The 18,135-nt window shown below is 38.8% G+C and overlaps 1 protein-coding gene across 3 annotated transcripts; it reads right to left on the bottom strand.

Annotated features, from left to right (window-relative positions):
* Nucleotides 1-5,184: 5,184 nt before the first annotated feature.
* On the bottom strand, nt 5,185-18,063 carry WBP4 (WW domain binding protein 4). Of its 3 annotated transcripts, none has more exons than XM_060769369.2 (10): nt 17,959-18,063; nt 15,794-15,866; nt 13,367-13,429; nt 12,953-13,076; nt 10,994-11,155; nt 10,701-10,756; nt 9,897-9,954; nt 8,696-8,847; nt 7,200-7,402; nt 5,185-5,616 (listed from the first exon to the last, which is right to left on the bottom strand). In XM_060769369.2, coding segments are annotated over exons 1-10 (1,101 nt in total). In that variant the 5' UTR covers nt 17,961-18,063; the 3' UTR covers nt 5,185-5,408. The 3 variants fall into 3 exon arrangements, with proteins under 3 accessions (XP_060625352.2, XP_060625353.2, XP_060625354.2); XM_060769370.2 differs by having other exon boundaries at nt 15,715-15,866; nt 17,959-18,059; XM_060769371.2 differs by lacking the exons at nt 15,794-15,866; nt 17,959-18,063 and adding an exon at nt 15,059-15,708.
* Nucleotides 18,064-18,135: the final 72 nt, after the last annotated feature.

Below are 18,135 nucleotides of genomic sequence, written 5' to 3'. Positions count from 1 at the left end.
ATGGGTCCAGATCCCTCTACTCACTGTTAATCTTGAGCAACCACTTACATCTCAGGTTACTTTCTACTACAGTGGTTCTCAACCTGTGGGTCCCCAGATGTTTTGGCTTCCAACTCCCAGAAATCCCAACAGCTGGTAAACTGGTGGGATTTCTGGGAGTTGTAGGCCAAAACACCTGGGGATCCACAGGTTGAGATCTACTGTTCCACTTTTCAGAACTCTTGAAATGATCAGAACATATGGGAAAGACGTTAAAACTCATATACATGTTAGGTTTTATTATCAGTATATATCCCCATGACATTCAAAACACTGATTTGCAAATAACCAGTGTAAAACTCATCTTTTTATTAGATGCCCCGCTATGTAATTGAAAAAATCAGCAACCTGGAGAATTATTTACTTACCTCTTGGGCTTTGTTTGGCATTCTGTTTCGGCAGCCACAAAAACTTCTGATTTTGTGTAGGAAAGTTGTCAGTATGGTAATGTAGGATTTGTCCCACTAGAAATAACAGTAGTATATGTTTCAAGCTGTATTCCACAATTTATTCACTTTTTCGTAGTTTTGTTTTCCAAATCTGAGAAATTCACACTAGATCATCAAACATAGGTAAAGGTAAAGGGTTTCCCCTGACATTAAGTCCAGTCATGTCCGACTCTGTGGGTTGGTGCTCATTTCCATTTCTAAGTTGAAGAGCCGGTGTTGTCCTTAGACACCTCCAAGATCATGTAGCCAGCATGACTGCATGGAGCACCATCACCTTCCCGCTGGAGCGGTACCTATTGCTCTACTCACATTTGCATGTGTTTGAACTGCTAGGTTGGCAGAAGCTGGGGCTAACAGCAGGAGCTCATGCCACTCCCTGGATTCAAATCTGTGACCTTTCGGGCAGCAAGTTCAGCATCTCAGTGCTTTAACCAACTGTGCCACCGGGCAGTATATTTTATTTTAATGCTAATCTATTTACCTTTTATCACAAAGGGTGATCGATCTCATTCTTATGTAACTGAAGTGCATTTATTGACCTTTTACAAAAGAAAGTAAATTTGGGGGAATATATAATAACTTAGGAGGGGCCCTGCTGGTGCAGTGGGTAAAATAGCTGAGCTGCTGAATTTGCTGACCGAAAGGTTGGTGGTTCAAAGCTGTTAGGTCCAGCTTCTGCCTACCTAGCAGTTCGAAAACATGCAAATGTGAGATCAATAGGTACCGCTTCTGTGGGACGGTAATGGTGCTACATGTAGTCATGCTTGGATGTGTCTATGGACAACACCGGCTCTTTGTTTTAGAAATGGAGATGAGCACCACCCCCCAGAGTCAGACTTGACTAAGACTTAATGTCAGGGGAAACCTTTACCTATAATAGCTTGTGGCTTGGCTGGAAGTGCTCAAATTGACATTTCTACTTTTCTGTGGTATCAAGTTGAATCATGTTTACTCTCACTTATTTTAATGAAACATATATTTTGATTTGTGTATGTAAGATCACAGTTGGGCCAACATCTTCTAGCATAATATAACTCACAGTTTTGTAGTGAGGGCCACAGACTGCCATGACTTATATCCCATCTTTCTGTATCGTTGTATATTCAAAGGCATACCTTTGTTTTAAAAGATATAACAGGATAGTCATATAAGCTAACAGGTGATCTTAAAGCAGGAGCAGCACAGTCCCCCTCCCGGATAAACAAACAAGAAAACTCTCCCAACTAAGAAAAAATGTGAATATTCTCTCAAAAGACATAATGCGTCAATCTGCTTTCATAATCTGCAGCTCAGTCAAACTTGCACTGGGTTTTACCTGCTTATAGGCCAGTCACTGCTTTCTTTACTGTACTCTGCATATTCCTCAAGTACCATGAGCAGCAACTAATAAAAGCTATCTAGGTTAAGACAATCCTTTCAATAGATTAAAATGTTGCTAGGTTGTAACTAAAACAAACCCATGTTAAAAGAGTTAATTTGTAAAAATATTAACTCAAAGTTAGGACTCATGATTGAGTACATTTGAAGTTATGCTGTTCATTCAATAATACACTTTGCTCCACACAGGAAAATTTTATTTGTTTAGCTTCAAGGGCGAATAGAAGTTTTTTGACTGAAGATAACCAGTGATTTACCTGTTTAAACTGAATCAGTATGAAGATAGTCTTTGTCAGTTATAATAATCATGAATTATATGACCATGCATTTCAAATTCATCAGAAAGAGTGGTATCAGTGACAAAGTATATTAGTGCACGCCTTTGAAAAAGCATATCTAGAATACATATGTATCTTTATTACATTAAGTCTTAATTGTTATATTCAGACTTAATTACTAGCAACTGATAAAGGCAGTGTAGGACAAACCAGCCTGCTGTTAAAGGAAAGATAGCTGGAACAATGTGGGAAGTCTTGAGATTAGCAGTCTGTTTTTTTTCTTTTTCTAATTGTGGGGGTCCAGCAATTAGGCTTAAATAATGTTCCAAAATTGTGGGTAAGGGATGGAATTTAATTACCTATTGCACCTCTTGAATGTGGAAACTTCTATACAGCAGTGTAAAAATATATTCCTACAGCCTGTGGTAATTTAGTATGAGTGACATTTTACTCTACCAATTTACTGTGAATTATCCAGCAATCAATGAATTGATCCTGATTAAAAGTTGTACTCATGCCTGAGTACAACAGTTTGAAACCGTATTCCAATGACAGTCCATTTAATAACGTGTTTGCAGACATGGCTTTAGACAAGCCACACACTCTTAGAGAGAGGCAACGATACCTTTAATATAAAAATCTATGATGAGGAAAGGTCATTGTGATCTTTAGGAAGTAGTATATAAAATAATCACAATTAAGAAGCATATCCTTAATGTTGTGAACTTTATAGACAATCGGCGATGTTTTTGTGTGATATGTTTGTGTTTAATAATGTTTAATGTTTTATCTGGGGAGGGTCAATTTTGATGTTTTGTACTGTTTTTTTATCAATGGCATTGAATTGTTGACAACACTGTGAACCCTGCTGAGTCCCATTTGGGGTACTGCAAATACTGCAAACAAACAAACAAACAAATTTAATCAATGCATTAATACTGGAGCAGCAGCTAATAAAACTGTAGGCAGAAAAAATGCTGATGGAAAATAGTTCCAAGCACATAGCTAGAAAAATAACCACAGAAGAGAGTGGGAGTAGAAATCTAGAATCTTTTAAATTCCATTAGAACAAATAAAAATTGATCTCAGATAAACTGAAACTTTCCCTAGTTTTAAATTCAAAACTTTGTTTAAGCTATCTAATGGATACAAAGGCAGTTCATTTCCTGTCTAAACTCCTTGGGTCTCCCTTTTTTGTTCTTATTGTGGAAGTGAGTGAAAGGATAGTGAAAGTGATTACTAGCAAAGTTAAGGGATAGTACAAACTTATCCTCACAATCTTGCGCAACTTAGGAAACCTTTAGAAATCATCATAAATACAACTGAACACAATACTTTGCCAGGAATATTGGAACAGTACAGGAATTGAAAAAGCTTCCTAGCACATGAGGTTGAATTACCAAGACACAGTTAATGGCTTCAGGCTATCTTTAGAATAGTAAGAATCATAGGAATACTAGAGCAAGAAACAACCACAGTGATATTAGCCATGATGCATACTGCCAATAATTCCTAGTAACAAAAGGCAGTACTAAAGTCTGTAATTAGTTCCCTTTCCACTGGCTTTCACACTTTGGAGTGTGTAATTAGTTTCCTTTTCACAGCTTGGATTAATTCTTCAGATTTGTAGTATGAATAACACACATATGAGTTCGACACATATGTAAGGAGATGCGGGAAAGAAATAGGTGAACTAAACAGAAAAGCTAGACGCTTGGAAGAACAGCTAGAAGATTTGCAGAAACAATGGGACTCTTGATTCAAGGTCCATGGACTCAATCTTCATGACATTTTGGACCTAGGGAAAAATAAGCCGCAAAGGAAGTGTTCTCTTTGAAAATCTCTGCATTTCACAACTAGTACTTGTGTCTTTTAATTTGACATTTGTTTGCTCTTGTGAGCAATTTGGCAGAAAGTATGCTAAATTACATTTTCTATGGTTTTTAAAAGAAAGAATTGCCCCCTCCATCTCCCAATTTGCCACCAACTGCAAGGACAGCACGGAAAAAAAACAAACCAAGAATGCAGTGTTTCTAGGTAACATGCCTACAGAAAGTTTCTGCAGAGCATTCTGCCTCCCTTGGAGACTTAACAGCATAAGAAATGATGACAATGGACCTTTACCTAACGTGTCCATGCAAAATCCCTTACTGCACAGAAGAGGAACAACAAAGAGAGGCTCTGCTCTATACATTGCCACACATCTCTGCATGTGTGTCAGAGATATGTAGTGCTTGGATGATTTCCCCCTCTCTTGAAACCTTAGAAGAGATGGGTGTTACAGTAGCTCAGACCCAGTTCTTTACCATGAAGAAATGTAGTTAGTTCTTTATTATTGTAAATAAACCCTTTGTGATTTTAAAAGACTGGACTCTGCATCTTGCCTGCTTAAGCTCTAAATTCTTTACAGCCACATCACACGGCACTTCACACTTTGCTAGCTGTGAGCTATTGCTCAACTTTTGTATCCTGTTTGTTTTTGGATGCTCTGCTATATTTTAGGGTAATTCACCCTAACACTCACCACCTAACATAAGTGTAGCAGGAAGGCTTGGAGGAAGAATTAAGAAAACAGGCAATATAAGCAATATGGCATTGATCCAAAATTCTATTCATCAGTTACAGCATCCTTAAATTTAACAATGGCATACCATTCTCTGTAGACATATTGCTACTATCTATCATAACAAATGAGAAGTGTTGAAACTAGCTGCTATCAAATTTTAGAATCCCTAAAATGAATTAAGAGATATATGGTAACATATTTACTGATTCGATTTCTAAAAGCAGAAGTGGGTGAATGTTTATCACTTTCTCTTGATTTGTTCTAGATGTAACTATACCATACATATAACATCTTGAAAATCAGCTGCTATGAGATTTGATTCCCACCCCATCCATGGTTATCTATTCAATAAACACTGATGTTCATCTTATTGAATTGACACAACAAAAGCAGTCAAGCTCCTGTAGCAGCATTTCACTTAGGAATTGCCACAACAGAAAATATTGATTGTAAGACAAAAAAATGAATTCATATGTACAGTATGTAAAAATATTATATTTACATGACTACATAAATGAAACAAATTTTACATCAAACAAAAGTAGGATTGCCTAAAAACAATGTATACTAAAGACACTGTTCAAAAGAGAACAAGAATCCTGGTTTCTAAACATTTTTAAAGAAAATGTTTGAAATATTTCCTTGTTTCACCCTTTTCCTCTTCCACCAAAGTAATGTGTAGATTTTCAGGTTCAATGGTCAGTGATCACTCAGTCTCTGTCGTATGTTTCTAGATTTTCCATTTTCAAATTTCCGTTTTTTAAAAACAGGTACCCCCTCTGCTGTGTCACCAAGAGAAGTAACAGTTTTTTCTTTAAATATCATCTTGGCATCCTCTGGTTTTTCCAGAATGGGAGCAGCAGGAGAGTCGTGTTCTGTGTCTGGAAGCTCCAAATCCACTTTTTCACTGAGTGAAAAAAAAAGAACACAAAAGATTATTTAAAACAACAAACCTCATTATTACAAATTCTTAAAATAAATGTATTATGTCTGCAATAAGCAAGGTACTGCAAGTACAAAAGCACAAATGAAAACCCCAACATGCATAAATACTGCACAATCTTTACTCAGAGGCAAGCTGAAATAAAGTGACTAGCAGAAAATAAATCAATTACATAAAACTGGAAACCTATGGATATCAGCGACAAGATAAAAACTATCCTGCTCAAAGGTCCTTTGTCAATAACCTTCATCATGCTACCAGATACTTTTCCTTGAAAAAATACCCCACTGATCTTGGCTCCCCCGATAATGACTCCTAGAGTATTATCTAATGCAGAAAAGTCAAACATGTGACTCTCCAGATGTTGGGACTTCCAACTCCCAGAAGCCCCAGCCAGCTTGTCCAATGGCCAAGAATTCTGGGGACTGACATCCAAAACACCTGAATATCCTTAATCCTCCTGAAGATGGCAGCCCTAATGCTGTTTCTTTCCCATATCAGCAAAAAAAAAAAAAAAAAATCCTATCATTATCACATAAACTTGATTAAAAGCACAGAGACAAATTATACTACTATTTAAAAAGCATTTTAACTTGCACCTTCATCAGGTGATTGACATGCACTAAAATATATTTTAGCCATGAATGCAATAATTTTTTTAGTTCTTATTGTGGTAAAGAAGAAGCAAAAGGTTTTTGCTGTAAATGATAGCATTTCTCTGTTTAGTCAACTGAATAAATACATAGTTTCAGTGATTAACTGTATTCTTCTGAAAAGCAGAAAAAATGACCAAATTGTTTATTTGTTTGTATGTATGCATACCACACAGATATGAAGGAGAGGCATGCAGACATATATAATACTCAGGCACACTTTTTCTTGTGTGCCTTCAAGTCATTTCCTACTTATGGTGACCTATGGTGGAACTATTACAGGGGTTTTCTGAACAAGATTTGTTCTGAGATGGGGTTTGGCCTTGCCTTCCTCTGAGGTTGAGAAAGTGTGACTTGGCCACGGTCACCCAGTGGGTTTCCAAGGCCAAGCAGGGAGTCAAACCCTGGTCTCCAGTCATAGTCCAACATTCAAACCACAACACCATGATGGCATGCTGTCTCTCATACATCCATAAATTAGGGATCCACACCTGCACATCCTATATACTTCAGGATTACAGGGAGAAACCAATAGATAAGAAAGAGGTATTAAATTACTTTTCAACTAGAGGAAGCTATACGCTCTGAATGCTATGCGTGGAACAGAAAGCAAATAGCTTCAGTTGAATCCACCTAAATAGACAAAGAAGATGCCTATTTAGAAGTTTCACTGATTCACACCAAGCGTGAGCCTTTATAAAGAAGTACCAATATCATTTTTGACAGGCAGATACTGGCTTACCTATAATATCCTAACAGAGAAGATGATAATTGAACCAGGGATGCATTCATCACTATTCTAAGCTGGTTCTCTGACATTTTAACCACGTAAAAAACAATTATTTCAATTAAATTCCTCTGTAATTCTGTCAAATAAGTTTTAGAAGAACTTACTATGGATCTTCCTCTTCTTTAATTTCCTCCCATTCGCCATAAGGCTTAGTTGTCTGAGATGCTGTACGAGTTGGTTTTTGCAGAGGAGGTGCTGCATCCTCCTCTTTGCTTTCCTGTTTCACTTCCTGCCAATCTCCATAAGGACTATCTTTTTTTGGTTTTTGAGGCTTCTTCTCTGTCTCATCATCCTTTTCTGTCTTCTTCTAAATGTGAAAAATAACACTCTATTCAATGAAAGGTGGAACAATAACAATTTTCTGTTCAATGTTAAGGTATTTCCTCCATGTCAAATATTTAAAAACAGTTTTGGTTAATAGAGAAGGAGATTTAAATTTCACTTCCTTCCCAGTCTTGCAATTCAAGATGTCTTATAAGTGGCAAAACAGCTTTAAAAATCCTCAACATTAAAAAATTGAAGTACAAGTTGATTTTTTTCTATCCAAAATGCTTAGGACCAGAAGTTTTTTGGATTTGAGATTTTTAAATATTTTTTAAATACTGATTAGGGGATAGGAAGAAGGGGGGCTAGTCACATCCAGCACCTGCTGAATTCTTCCACAAGGAGCTCTCATGGAGGAAAGAGATTTGGGGTGGAGGGAGACCTCTGCTTAAAAGAGATATTTCAGATTTTTGGATAAATGAGACTTAACCTGTATAATTAAAATAATGAAAGAAGCACAAAACATTACAACCACAACAGTTGTAAAAGGAAACAATAAAACAATACAAAATACAGCATATCAATAAAGACCATATTATTTAGGACAGCAAGGAGGGTACTTGTCTATCCTCTCCAGGAAGGGCGTTCCAAAGCCATGAAGCAACTGCCAAGAACATCCTCTCCCAAGATTACACCCTGGGAAAAGGGTCTTCCCAGATGATTACAAAGCACAGGAAGGCTCACAGGGATGATATAGTCCTCTCGTGATATAGGACTTTACAGGTCATAAAAAGCCTGTTAACTGACCAAGTGGTAGCAGAGTAGTTGCAACAAGAGTCATGTGTATCCTGTAACCAACCCAGTGAACATCCTGGTTGCAGCTGTAGTTTATGAACATTCTTCAAAGGCAGCCCTATGTACAGCATGTTATAGTATTGGAAATGATATGTACCAGAGCTAAATCATGTGTCGCAATAGCCAGACTGGACATATCTAGGGACAAATATAACTGATGCACAATGCGCGCCTGGCTACTGTTAAACTCTGACATTTAGGATTTAGGAGCACTTCCCAGTTGTGAACCTCCTCCACCTTCAGGAAGAGTATGTCCCCATCCAAAAGAGTCGGAATCCTTACTCCCTCTTTTGGCTTTCAATTGAGCTGGAGAAATTATACTGTTTTTAGTAAAATTCCCCCAGCTGTTCTGTCAAAATTTATTTAATGATTTTAGGCACATTATAATTAAAAAATATGATTTTTATAGTTTTATAAAAGACAACGCTTTATTAATGAACAACCTTAAGAAAGAAGTAATTGGGAGAATGGCATGACTTACCTGGAAATCTTCTTTTGGCTTCTGTAGATCACTTTTATTATCTTCTTTTGCGCTTTTGGATTCCATTTCTAAGCTGTTGTTAGAAGGGCATTCATTTTCATTGCTTTCTTTTGAGTGAGACACAAAACCATCAGGTTTTTCCCAAGTTGATGCTGGAAAAACAGAAAACAGCTCAAAGTAAAGGTAAAGGTCTCTCCTTGACATTAAGTCTAGTCATGACTGACTCTGGGGGGTGTTGCTCATCTTCCATAGATGCCTCCAAGGTCATATGGCAGGCATAACTGCATGGAGCACTGTTACCTTCCCACCGGAGCGGTTCAGCAGCTCAGTGGTTTACCCCACTGTACCACTGGGGGCTTATAAGTTAGTGCTATTAGTTAAGTTAGGGAAGCATCAGAGACATAATCAATGACGATTCTACTGTCCGAAACTAGCTAGACTGAGCAAGTACAAAAAAATTAACAGCTGGATCCAAAGATAGAAAGTCCTTGATAGAAAGTCTTTCTTCCTTAAAATAACCTTTTCGCTACTGTAAAACATTGTTTCAGATTGCAACTGATACTGTTTGCCTCAACTTAAAACAGAGACTTATTATTTTATATATTTGTATTACACTGTTCAAAATATGTTTCCAAAAAAAATTACAAAGTAAATAGGAAATCAGATCCAAGATATAACTGTAAGATGCGCCAGGAATTACACTAGCATATGAGTAACAAGCCAGGATTCAAATGCCTCCATTCTCCACTCCCCCCCAAAAATAACAATCGAGGAAGCAAAGCCAACTAGATCCAAGGTGAGACATTTATACTCCTTTGGTGATTTCCACATGAAGCTCTCATGTCTAAATAAGACTTAATTCTTAAGTAAGGATTTGGTCCTGTGCTTTGTACGAAAATAATTCCAAGTGGCATACAACAGTTGCACTCTTTACTCAAGACATAATAAACTAAGGAATGTTTTATATAATAAAATTTCTACACAGAAAATATTCCTTGCCTATATGAAACACCATGCAATAAATGGGCACCATGCTCTAAGTACATAAATCCCAAAAGCTGCAGCCAATAACGTCTTTCCAACAAGTGTGTGTAGAAAAAATACAAATGGTTGTATATCATCGTCTGCAAAAGAACAGTTCTTTTGCAGAAAATTTAGTCAGCAGTAGAAGCAGCCAGAAAAAAACAACTTTGTTATTTACCTCCAGTTTCTGTATTGTAGTAATAAGTAAGACCATTATCGCTTGTTCCTTCGATCCACTAACAAAGAAGAAAACAAAATGATCAGATTTAATGAAGATCAACCAAAGTATCACTTACGTGATAATATGAAAGTAATCAAATAAGTCTATAGTTTCCTCACTGACTTAAACATTTTATATCTTTTCTAATTCATCAGAAATGTAACAAGTATAAACTGATCTGATTTTTTTTGGAGAGGGGGAAACTTGTAAGTTGACCTGATGTATAAGTTAAGGGCAGGTTTGGGGCCCAAATTATATATTGTGTTATGAAACCATACTCCTGAGAAATTACTGGCATCAGAACGGGAAGAATCAGCTCTTGGATTTTTGAAAACTATAAACTAGACTTGTAAGAGTAGATGTAAATTATTAAGCTTTCCTGTTCCAATTTTCATTGTCTTGCAATTAGGAGACTACACTTTAATAATCTTTCTTACTATGGACCAACAACAATGGGGAGATAGTCGGTGCTGGATCATAAGGGTGGATTCTTCTGATCCATTCCTGCATGTCTTTTAATACTAAGGCAAGAACTCCTTCCTTCTTGCGGTCACTGAAAACTACAGACGAAAACATGGCCAGTGGATGCTTGATTCATTCAGGGAATTGAGACAGAAAGGGACTGTAAAATACCTTCAACAGGAGGATGCTAAGAGTTCTAAGAGCTTAGGTTTGAGTGTGCTCTATGGGAGAAGAGAAATTATATTATGCCAGAAACACAAAGGTGAGACATAATGAAGGATTTCGCATATACTATGTTACCGTTTGGGACCCTTCAGTATTGTCTTGAAATCCTTCCGGTTTCTCCCACTGCGATTCTTAAAAATAAAAATTAAAAAATCAGTTGACAAATCTGTTACACACTGATCCCCCCACATATATGAATTATATATGTAAATGTGGATGTTATGTAATGATGGATGGCATTAGAGTAGACATTCAGGAAAAAAATGTGCCCATTCTTTCTGAGTACTTTCAGCTTGGGCCATGTGTAGAAGGGAGCTGTATTTCCAGATAGCTGATTATTTCAATTTATTTCCAAACTACACTTTTACCTCCTGATAGTGTATTGTAATAATACACATAGCCCTCTGCAGAGAATCCTCGCACCCACTCATTTGTTTCTGATGAAATGTCTGCAGTCTGTTTTTTCTTCTTTTCTTTCTTTCCTTTTTTCACTTCCTGTTTTTTTGGTGTTGCGCTCTGACCTGTAGATTCTGAAACACGGAGAGTGCTTTTTTAAAAAACAAAAAAATCTTACAATTTTGGTGGTTTGAATTTAAGCTAAGAAAATCCTGCAAATGTTTTTAAATGTTTAAAACATTGTAAATTCTGAATGTAACCTTGATAAGAAAGAATTATAGCAATGTGAGCTGCTTCCTTTTCTAAGTTGGCCTGCCTGGTTTACATCAAGGGCATCTTTCCCCAACTCATTATCTTCCAGATATTTCAACCATAACTTCCATGGCTGAACAACCATGACTTTATCTGAACACTGGACATGAAGATTGGGAGTAATGAGGGTTGCATAACAAAACAACAGGTCCTAAAGCCAATTTCTATTCTAACTAGAGTAGGCCCATTTAATCAAAGGAATTAACTTCTAACGTGCCATTTAACTACTGGTTTAAATGGGTCTTCCCCTTTTACTAGTTGGGAGTTGTGGTGCAACTGTTGAAGTCCCAGTTCCTTTTGTTAGGTAGTCTCACCCACATCTTGAGATCAGCCATTTTTCTGTTAGCTTCATGAGGGTGGAGTTTAAGGAAACTATTCTGGTTTAGAGCAGTGAGTTGGCTCACCCCTTTGCCTGTGGAAAGGGAGCCATTTTAGATTAGAGTTATTACCACCAGGGAATCTTGGAAGCAAGACGTGTCTATATTTGGTCTCAGTGAGCTCCATTTCAAGCCATTTCAAGCCAATACTAACTACTATTCTGGGAACTCATTTGACTATATTGCTCTATTGCTGGTCAGTGGCAGCCAGTGGAGTTTCCAGCGTCTTCAGCAAGGTGCCAAGTCTCAATAGGAGAGGCTTCTTCTCTCAGCCTCTGGTGTGATCACCTTGGGCATTGAGTGCCCCAGAGGCCCCTTTACAAGAGAACATGAGAAAGGGAAACTTTCATCTATTTGTCTCCAGAATCATCAACAAGCAATGATTTCAAGAACAACCAGTTACCTTCAAATTTTAAGTATGGACTTTGTTGTGGGGATACCAAGATGTTGTGGGGATACCTAGGTGGAGATAGGCCCAAAATCAATCAATAAATCATTACAATTTCTGTAAAGCAATAGGGTGGACATTGATTCTGTGGGGTTCCTTGCTCAACCAGGAAGGCAAACCAGCTTCCCTCAAGCTGATAGAAAATTAAGACACATTAGCACTAAAAACATTTAAAGCAGCTTGGGTATGACAGCACAGGAGTAATAAATGGATGTAGGCCTTTGAGAGTTCCATGTTGGGGAAGATTAATGTATCTTTCTTGAAAGCATGGCAACTACCCTTTCAAAAGAGAGTCACAATAGATTGAATACATCATTTAACATTAACATACCAACTGACATTTGTCCTTGCCAGTTGCTAGAGGTAACTGATGTGGGAGAGTTACAATACTGCCATGTATTTTGTGAGCAGTTATGTCTCTGAATGTTCTTAGACCGCAATTGAATGAAGAGATAATAGAGTGGGCCCTTGGTCTCTGTTGTGGTTTGGTTCCAGGACTTCTCATGGACGTCAAAATCTATGGAGACTCAATTCCTACTTTACAAGATGGCATAGTAAAACATTGTCCCTTATATAAAATGTCAAAAACAAGGTTTGCTTTTGGGATTTTCTTGTTTGTGTGTGGAGTACATTCAAGCTGTTAATGGATAAATCCACGGACACAGAGGACTGGCAGTAGAGTTGGAAGAGACCACATGGGCCATCTAGTCCAACCCCCTTCCATGCAGTACTTGATCACCTTCACTAGAATCGGTGAGGGAGCATGCTCTGATAATTCACCTCGAAGAACCTACCTGCCTTACCACCAAGTCTTTTTAAATCCTCCTGATAAGCCTTCATCGCAGCTTCCTCCATGGCTGCAAATTCCTTAGACATTTTTTCTTCTTCTTTTGCCTTTTCCAAACTTTTCTTTTTAATCTACAATTTTAAAAGGAGCAAGTGCCATATTATTGAAGTTTAAAATAATCTCAATATTTTGTCAGCAGTTTTTCAACTCTCTTTCCTTCCTTCACCCCTGAATCCATTTCTGATGCTGTTCTCCGCCCCTTCCCTGTTTGCTCTGAAATATTTTCTGGGACCCCAGAACTAGTCTTCAGACTGAATGGATGGGGCACTGGCCCCTCCAATTTACACTGGCTTTCACTATTTCACCCACTGTTGGATATTGAACAATATGTTTAGGATAAATAAAGATCTATTTATATTACCTCGCTAATTTTCTTAGCCACATTTTCTTTATGATTCTTTCCTCTTTCATGGAAGTCAATACTCTTTAAAAAGACAGTGAGAGAGAGAATGAATTAATGCACACAGAAACATACACTGGAACAGCGTTTTTTTTAAACTGAATATAAATATTAAAGAAATTTAATTAAGGAAAAGCACTCCTACCAGGAACGCAGTGTTCAACAGAAAATGTTTTAACCTTCAAAATACAGGATGTAAACTTAAATATAACAATCACAAATAGGAGAGAGGGAAACACAGGTGCCATTTTCTTTCAATTGCAATTATTTCTGAAACACTAAACTAACTAGCTAAATTTGATGCATACTATTTTAAAATGAGGAAAATGAAGAACACCCGCTTAGATATAACTGACAAAATTGAGGAAATATGCAGAGAAATAGGACAGCAGTATTCGCTAGATCGAATCATAGCAAGGAAAATGATTTATTACCAAGGGGGTTATAAGGCCCCCCTTCTCTAGATTTTCAATGAATTCAAGAAGCATAGCAAAATTTCCTTCACCAATTGGTAAAGTACTGTTGCGATTAGTACTTTATTGCTACATACATATATACTGCATTAACCCAAAACAATAATACTTACCGTATATTCCGGCATATAAGGTGACTGGGCGTATAAGACGACCCCCAACTTTTCCAGTTAAAATATAGAGTTAAGACGACTCCCATGCATAAGACTACACCCGTGTATAAGACGACCCTTGACTTTTGAGAAGATTTTCTTGGGTTAAAAAGTAGTCTTATATGCCAGAATATACTGTATTTAATATTTCACCTTTCTTTGAGGAAATATTTCGAGATAGTAGAGTACTGTTTTGGGTAGGGGGGCAGAAAGGCATGTCGAGGTAATTCTGAAACATTCTGGTTTAACTGAAAGAACTATTCCTGTATTTTTGGTGACAGGATTTTGGCACTGCTGAATCGCACAGTGGTTTGATTTATAATAAAAATATGAAAACAATTGGACTCAACAGTTTATGTCAAGATGACCCATATTTTATACCAAGCAAACCTGAGTTTACATTAATATGGTATAGAGGTTGGTGTACTAGATTATGATTGCGTAGACCACTCCTTGTTTCCCCGCTTGGCCTCATCCAGTCACATACTTTCAGCTCCAGAAAATCCGTAATAGAGTCACCATAAGTGGGAAATTACTTGAAGGCACACAACATCAACAAATCTTAATCATATCATGGAAATGTAGCAACAGGGCATGCATTAATGTACTGTACATTGTCTACTTTACTTTGGTCCAATCAGCTATGGAAAAACGCAAGGACTTTGCAGTGCACACTGAAAATTGCCTTCTGACAGCTAAAAATCTGGTTTAATTTCATTTTGACATTCAGTTCAATCACCTAATTACCCATGTCCTTTTAGAATTATCCATTGCAACCACAAGGACCAGCAACTTGTTTCCTTTCATAAAATCTGATGAAAACTTCAGATTGTCCTGCAGTCAAGGATATGGTACAAGAATTACCATGCCTGAGGACAGATTTAAAAAACAACCAAGAAACCTGATAAAAAAACACAGCTGTCTTTTGTGGTGAATACAAACAAATATGGTAGGAAGTCCTCTTTCCCCTCACCAGATGTATCTGAAAATATTAACACAGCACAGGCAACATTGTGCACAACAGCTACCTATGCAGTTGTAGTTGGGCTAATGCAGCCATGTAATTGTTTCCAGAAGTCCTATTTATTTGCTTCCTTTGTCTCCAGCTTTGGCCTGTCGCTTTCCCCTTGTGGAGCATGATGAATCTGAATACAAAAGCTTTACAAATTCAATACAAATCTGAATAAAAAAGCTTTGGAAGCCAGGTCAGGGATGAGAGGATGCTAATGCAGTACAATTGGCTCTCTATATTATAGGCTTAAAATTGAGGGGATTTGATTATTCAGAGATTTGATTAATATGTTATCTCTAGGAATCCCGAAGTTCTCCAGGGTGAATTTATGGTCAACTCCAGTCAGAAATTTACCATAGTACAGGATCTAAAAATTCCAAGAGGTAACACTTCTATAGGAATCTCCTGGTGCCCCAGAACAATTATGTGGTCAGCAACCAGCAGACCTAGTGATGCCTTGCGAGGTGCTCTTTCGCATTAAACAAAAGCTCTGATGTCCATTTGCGATTTTTATACTTTGAAGAGTCCTGCAAAAGTGGAGGGCCTACTATACAATGGAGCACGGGGGTGTGTGGTCCCCCATGCTCCATTGTCTCAAGCCTGACAGGAAATGATGAAGGGAAAGGATGAACACTTGTCAATATACTTGTTTCCAAGGCTGCATTAACTTACTGGTCAAAGTCAACCTACAGCTATATAACTCAAATCCCTGTACTTCAGATTCATTTAAGAGTATGGTAGATAGTCATACAGGCTTGTTGTCTGCTATCCAGCACTTGCAGTAATCACAGAATTTCTTGGGCTGTGATTTCCAGTAATCAGCCCTAGGGGGGAAAATAAAAGAAAGAAATGGGAATCGGTCAGTTTGTATGTTTAGAAAAGAAATACAACTGTTTAAAAGCTATCAGCTTACATTAAAGCATAGCCTTGAGATAGAGTGCAAAATCAGAGAATAACAGAATTCTGCAGGTGTCAGAAACTGGATTTAAAGTGGATCCATGATCTAGTGTGGGGAGGTCCTGTGTGTGACTTGGTAACTTTTTAAATTCAGAGACACAGCCTAGTCACATATGGTCGATATCACACTAGAGCTGAAAGAACAGGCAAAGAGTATGCATCCCATCTGAAACATTACAGTAGAGCATCTTTCCACTTTAATACCAGTTTCTGCCTTCTGCAGAATTCTGGGGCTTGTAGAGAGGGGCCTTTGAAATGCTCAGCCAAAGAGGTCCTTGTTCTCACTGAATTACAAGCCCCAGAATTCTGCAGGAGGAGGTGGCAGCCACAGGACTTCAGGTGGAATGCATACTCTTTGCCTATTCTTTCAGATCTAGGGTGACATTTGCCATTACAAGTCAAAAACCCCTTATCTGAAATACCAGAAGTATTTTGGATTTTTTTTTCAGATTTGGAAATACTTGTATTGACATCAATGTACACAAGGAGATATCTTGGAGATGGGTCTCAAATTATAAACGTTCAAACATATAGGCCTTTTGCCCAGATTCTGAAGGTAATAATTTTGTCCATGAAATGAATTTTGTGCGCACTGAACCATTAGGAAGGAAAACGTGTCTCTGTCCCACTCCCACACAGATGTATAAAATTCACATTGAACTGGATTATATGGCAATGTGGACTCAGATAATCCCGTTCAAAGCAAATAGTGCAGATTATCTGCCTTGATATTCTGGGTTATATGACTGTGTGGAAGGGCCCTAAATTACAATGATCATTGGCAGTGTGGGTTCAGATAACCCAGTTCAAAGCAGATATTGCGGGGTTTTCTGCCTTGGATGTTCTGGGCTATAAAGCTGTGTGGAAGGGCCCTCATATAGCCCAGTTCAAAGCAGATACTGTGGGATTTTCTCCCTTGTTTTTCTGGGGGCCTTTCCACACAGCCATATATCCCAGTTCAAAGCAGATAATGTGGGGCTTTATTCGGTTGTGTGGAAGGGCCCTGCATTTGCAAACCCAGAAGACTACCCCCTCCTTCTCTAAGAGACCTTCCACACAGCCCTTCCCAGAATATCAAGGCAGAAAATCCCACGATAACTGCTTTGAACTGGGTTATATGACTCTACAGTCAAATGTGGGACTTTCTGCTTTGATATTCTGGGATATAGGGCTGCGTGGAAGGGCCCTAACAAATGGAAAAGGGCCCCTCCACACAGTCCTACATCCCAGAATATCAAGGCAGAAAATCCCACAATATCTGCTTTGAAGTGGGTTATCTGCGGGCCCTTCAACACAGCTTTATATCCCAGAATATCCATGGCAGAAAACCCCACAATATTTGAACTGGATTATCTGAACCCACACAGCCATATAACCCAATTGAAATCAAAAAAATGTGGGATTTTATTCAGCTGTGTGGAAGGGGGCCGGGTATGACTGTGTGGAAGGGCCCTGCATTTGCAAACCCAGAAGGCTACCCCCTCCTTCTCTAAGGGCCCTTCCACACAGCCCTATAACCCAGAATATCAAGGCAGAAAACCCCACAATATCTGCTTTGAACTGGGTTGTCTGAACCCACACTGCCATATAACCCAGTTGAAAGCAGAAAATATGGGATTTTATTCAGCTGTGTGGAAGGGGCCCGAGTCCACACTCAGATAATATGGGATTTCCTGCCTTGATGTTCTGGGATATATAGTGGAAGGGCCCAAGGAAGGCCTGGGCCGAGGCGGAAGCTGAACCCCGGCGGGAGCGCGCGCACCCGAGCCATGGCAGCCCCTGAGGAGGCCGAAGGGTGCGCGCTGAGGAAGGCCGCACTGGACTGCGGCGAGCATGGGTCGAAAAGGCTGGCATTTGCGGGGCCTTCTGGGAACGCAGTGCTACCCGAGGAAAGGCACCTCCCGCCCGCCTGCTTCCAAGGGGAAGGCCTCCTGGAAGAACCTCTCACTGCTCACTTACATGCCTTCTCGCTCCTCGCTGCAGCTTCCGGGGACTCAGTCAGTCCGGAGCCCTGACAGGGGTAGAAGGGTTTGCGCGCGCGCGGGTGGGTACGGGTGCCGAAAAGGGCCGAACTTCTCTGCGCGCTCTCGTTGACGTCGCTCCCTCCCTCCCTCCCTCCGGCGCGAGGCGGTGAGG

This window comes from Anolis sagrei, chromosome 3 (genome assembly GCF_037176765.1).
Source record: "Anolis sagrei isolate rAnoSag1 chromosome 3, rAnoSag1.mat, whole genome shotgun sequence".
Classification (NCBI taxonomy): domain Eukaryota; kingdom Metazoa; phylum Chordata; class Lepidosauria; order Squamata; family Dactyloidae; genus Anolis; species Anolis sagrei.
The sequence above is the reverse complement of the archived record's forward strand: the minus strand, read 5'-3'. Positions and strand labels throughout refer to the sequence as shown.

Excerpts from the sequence above, each read along its gene's own strand:
- WBP4 (XM_060769369.2), bottom strand. Across the intron at positions 9,955-10,700 it reads ATACTGAAGGGTCCCAAACG|TGGATCGAAGGAACAAGCGA; the intron begins GTAACATAGTAT and ends CTTCTTTGTTAG. Across the intron at positions 7,403-8,695 it reads AGCCAAAAGAAGATTTCCAG|AAGAAGACAGAAAAGGATGA; the intron begins GTAAGTCATGCC and ends TTTCACATTTAG.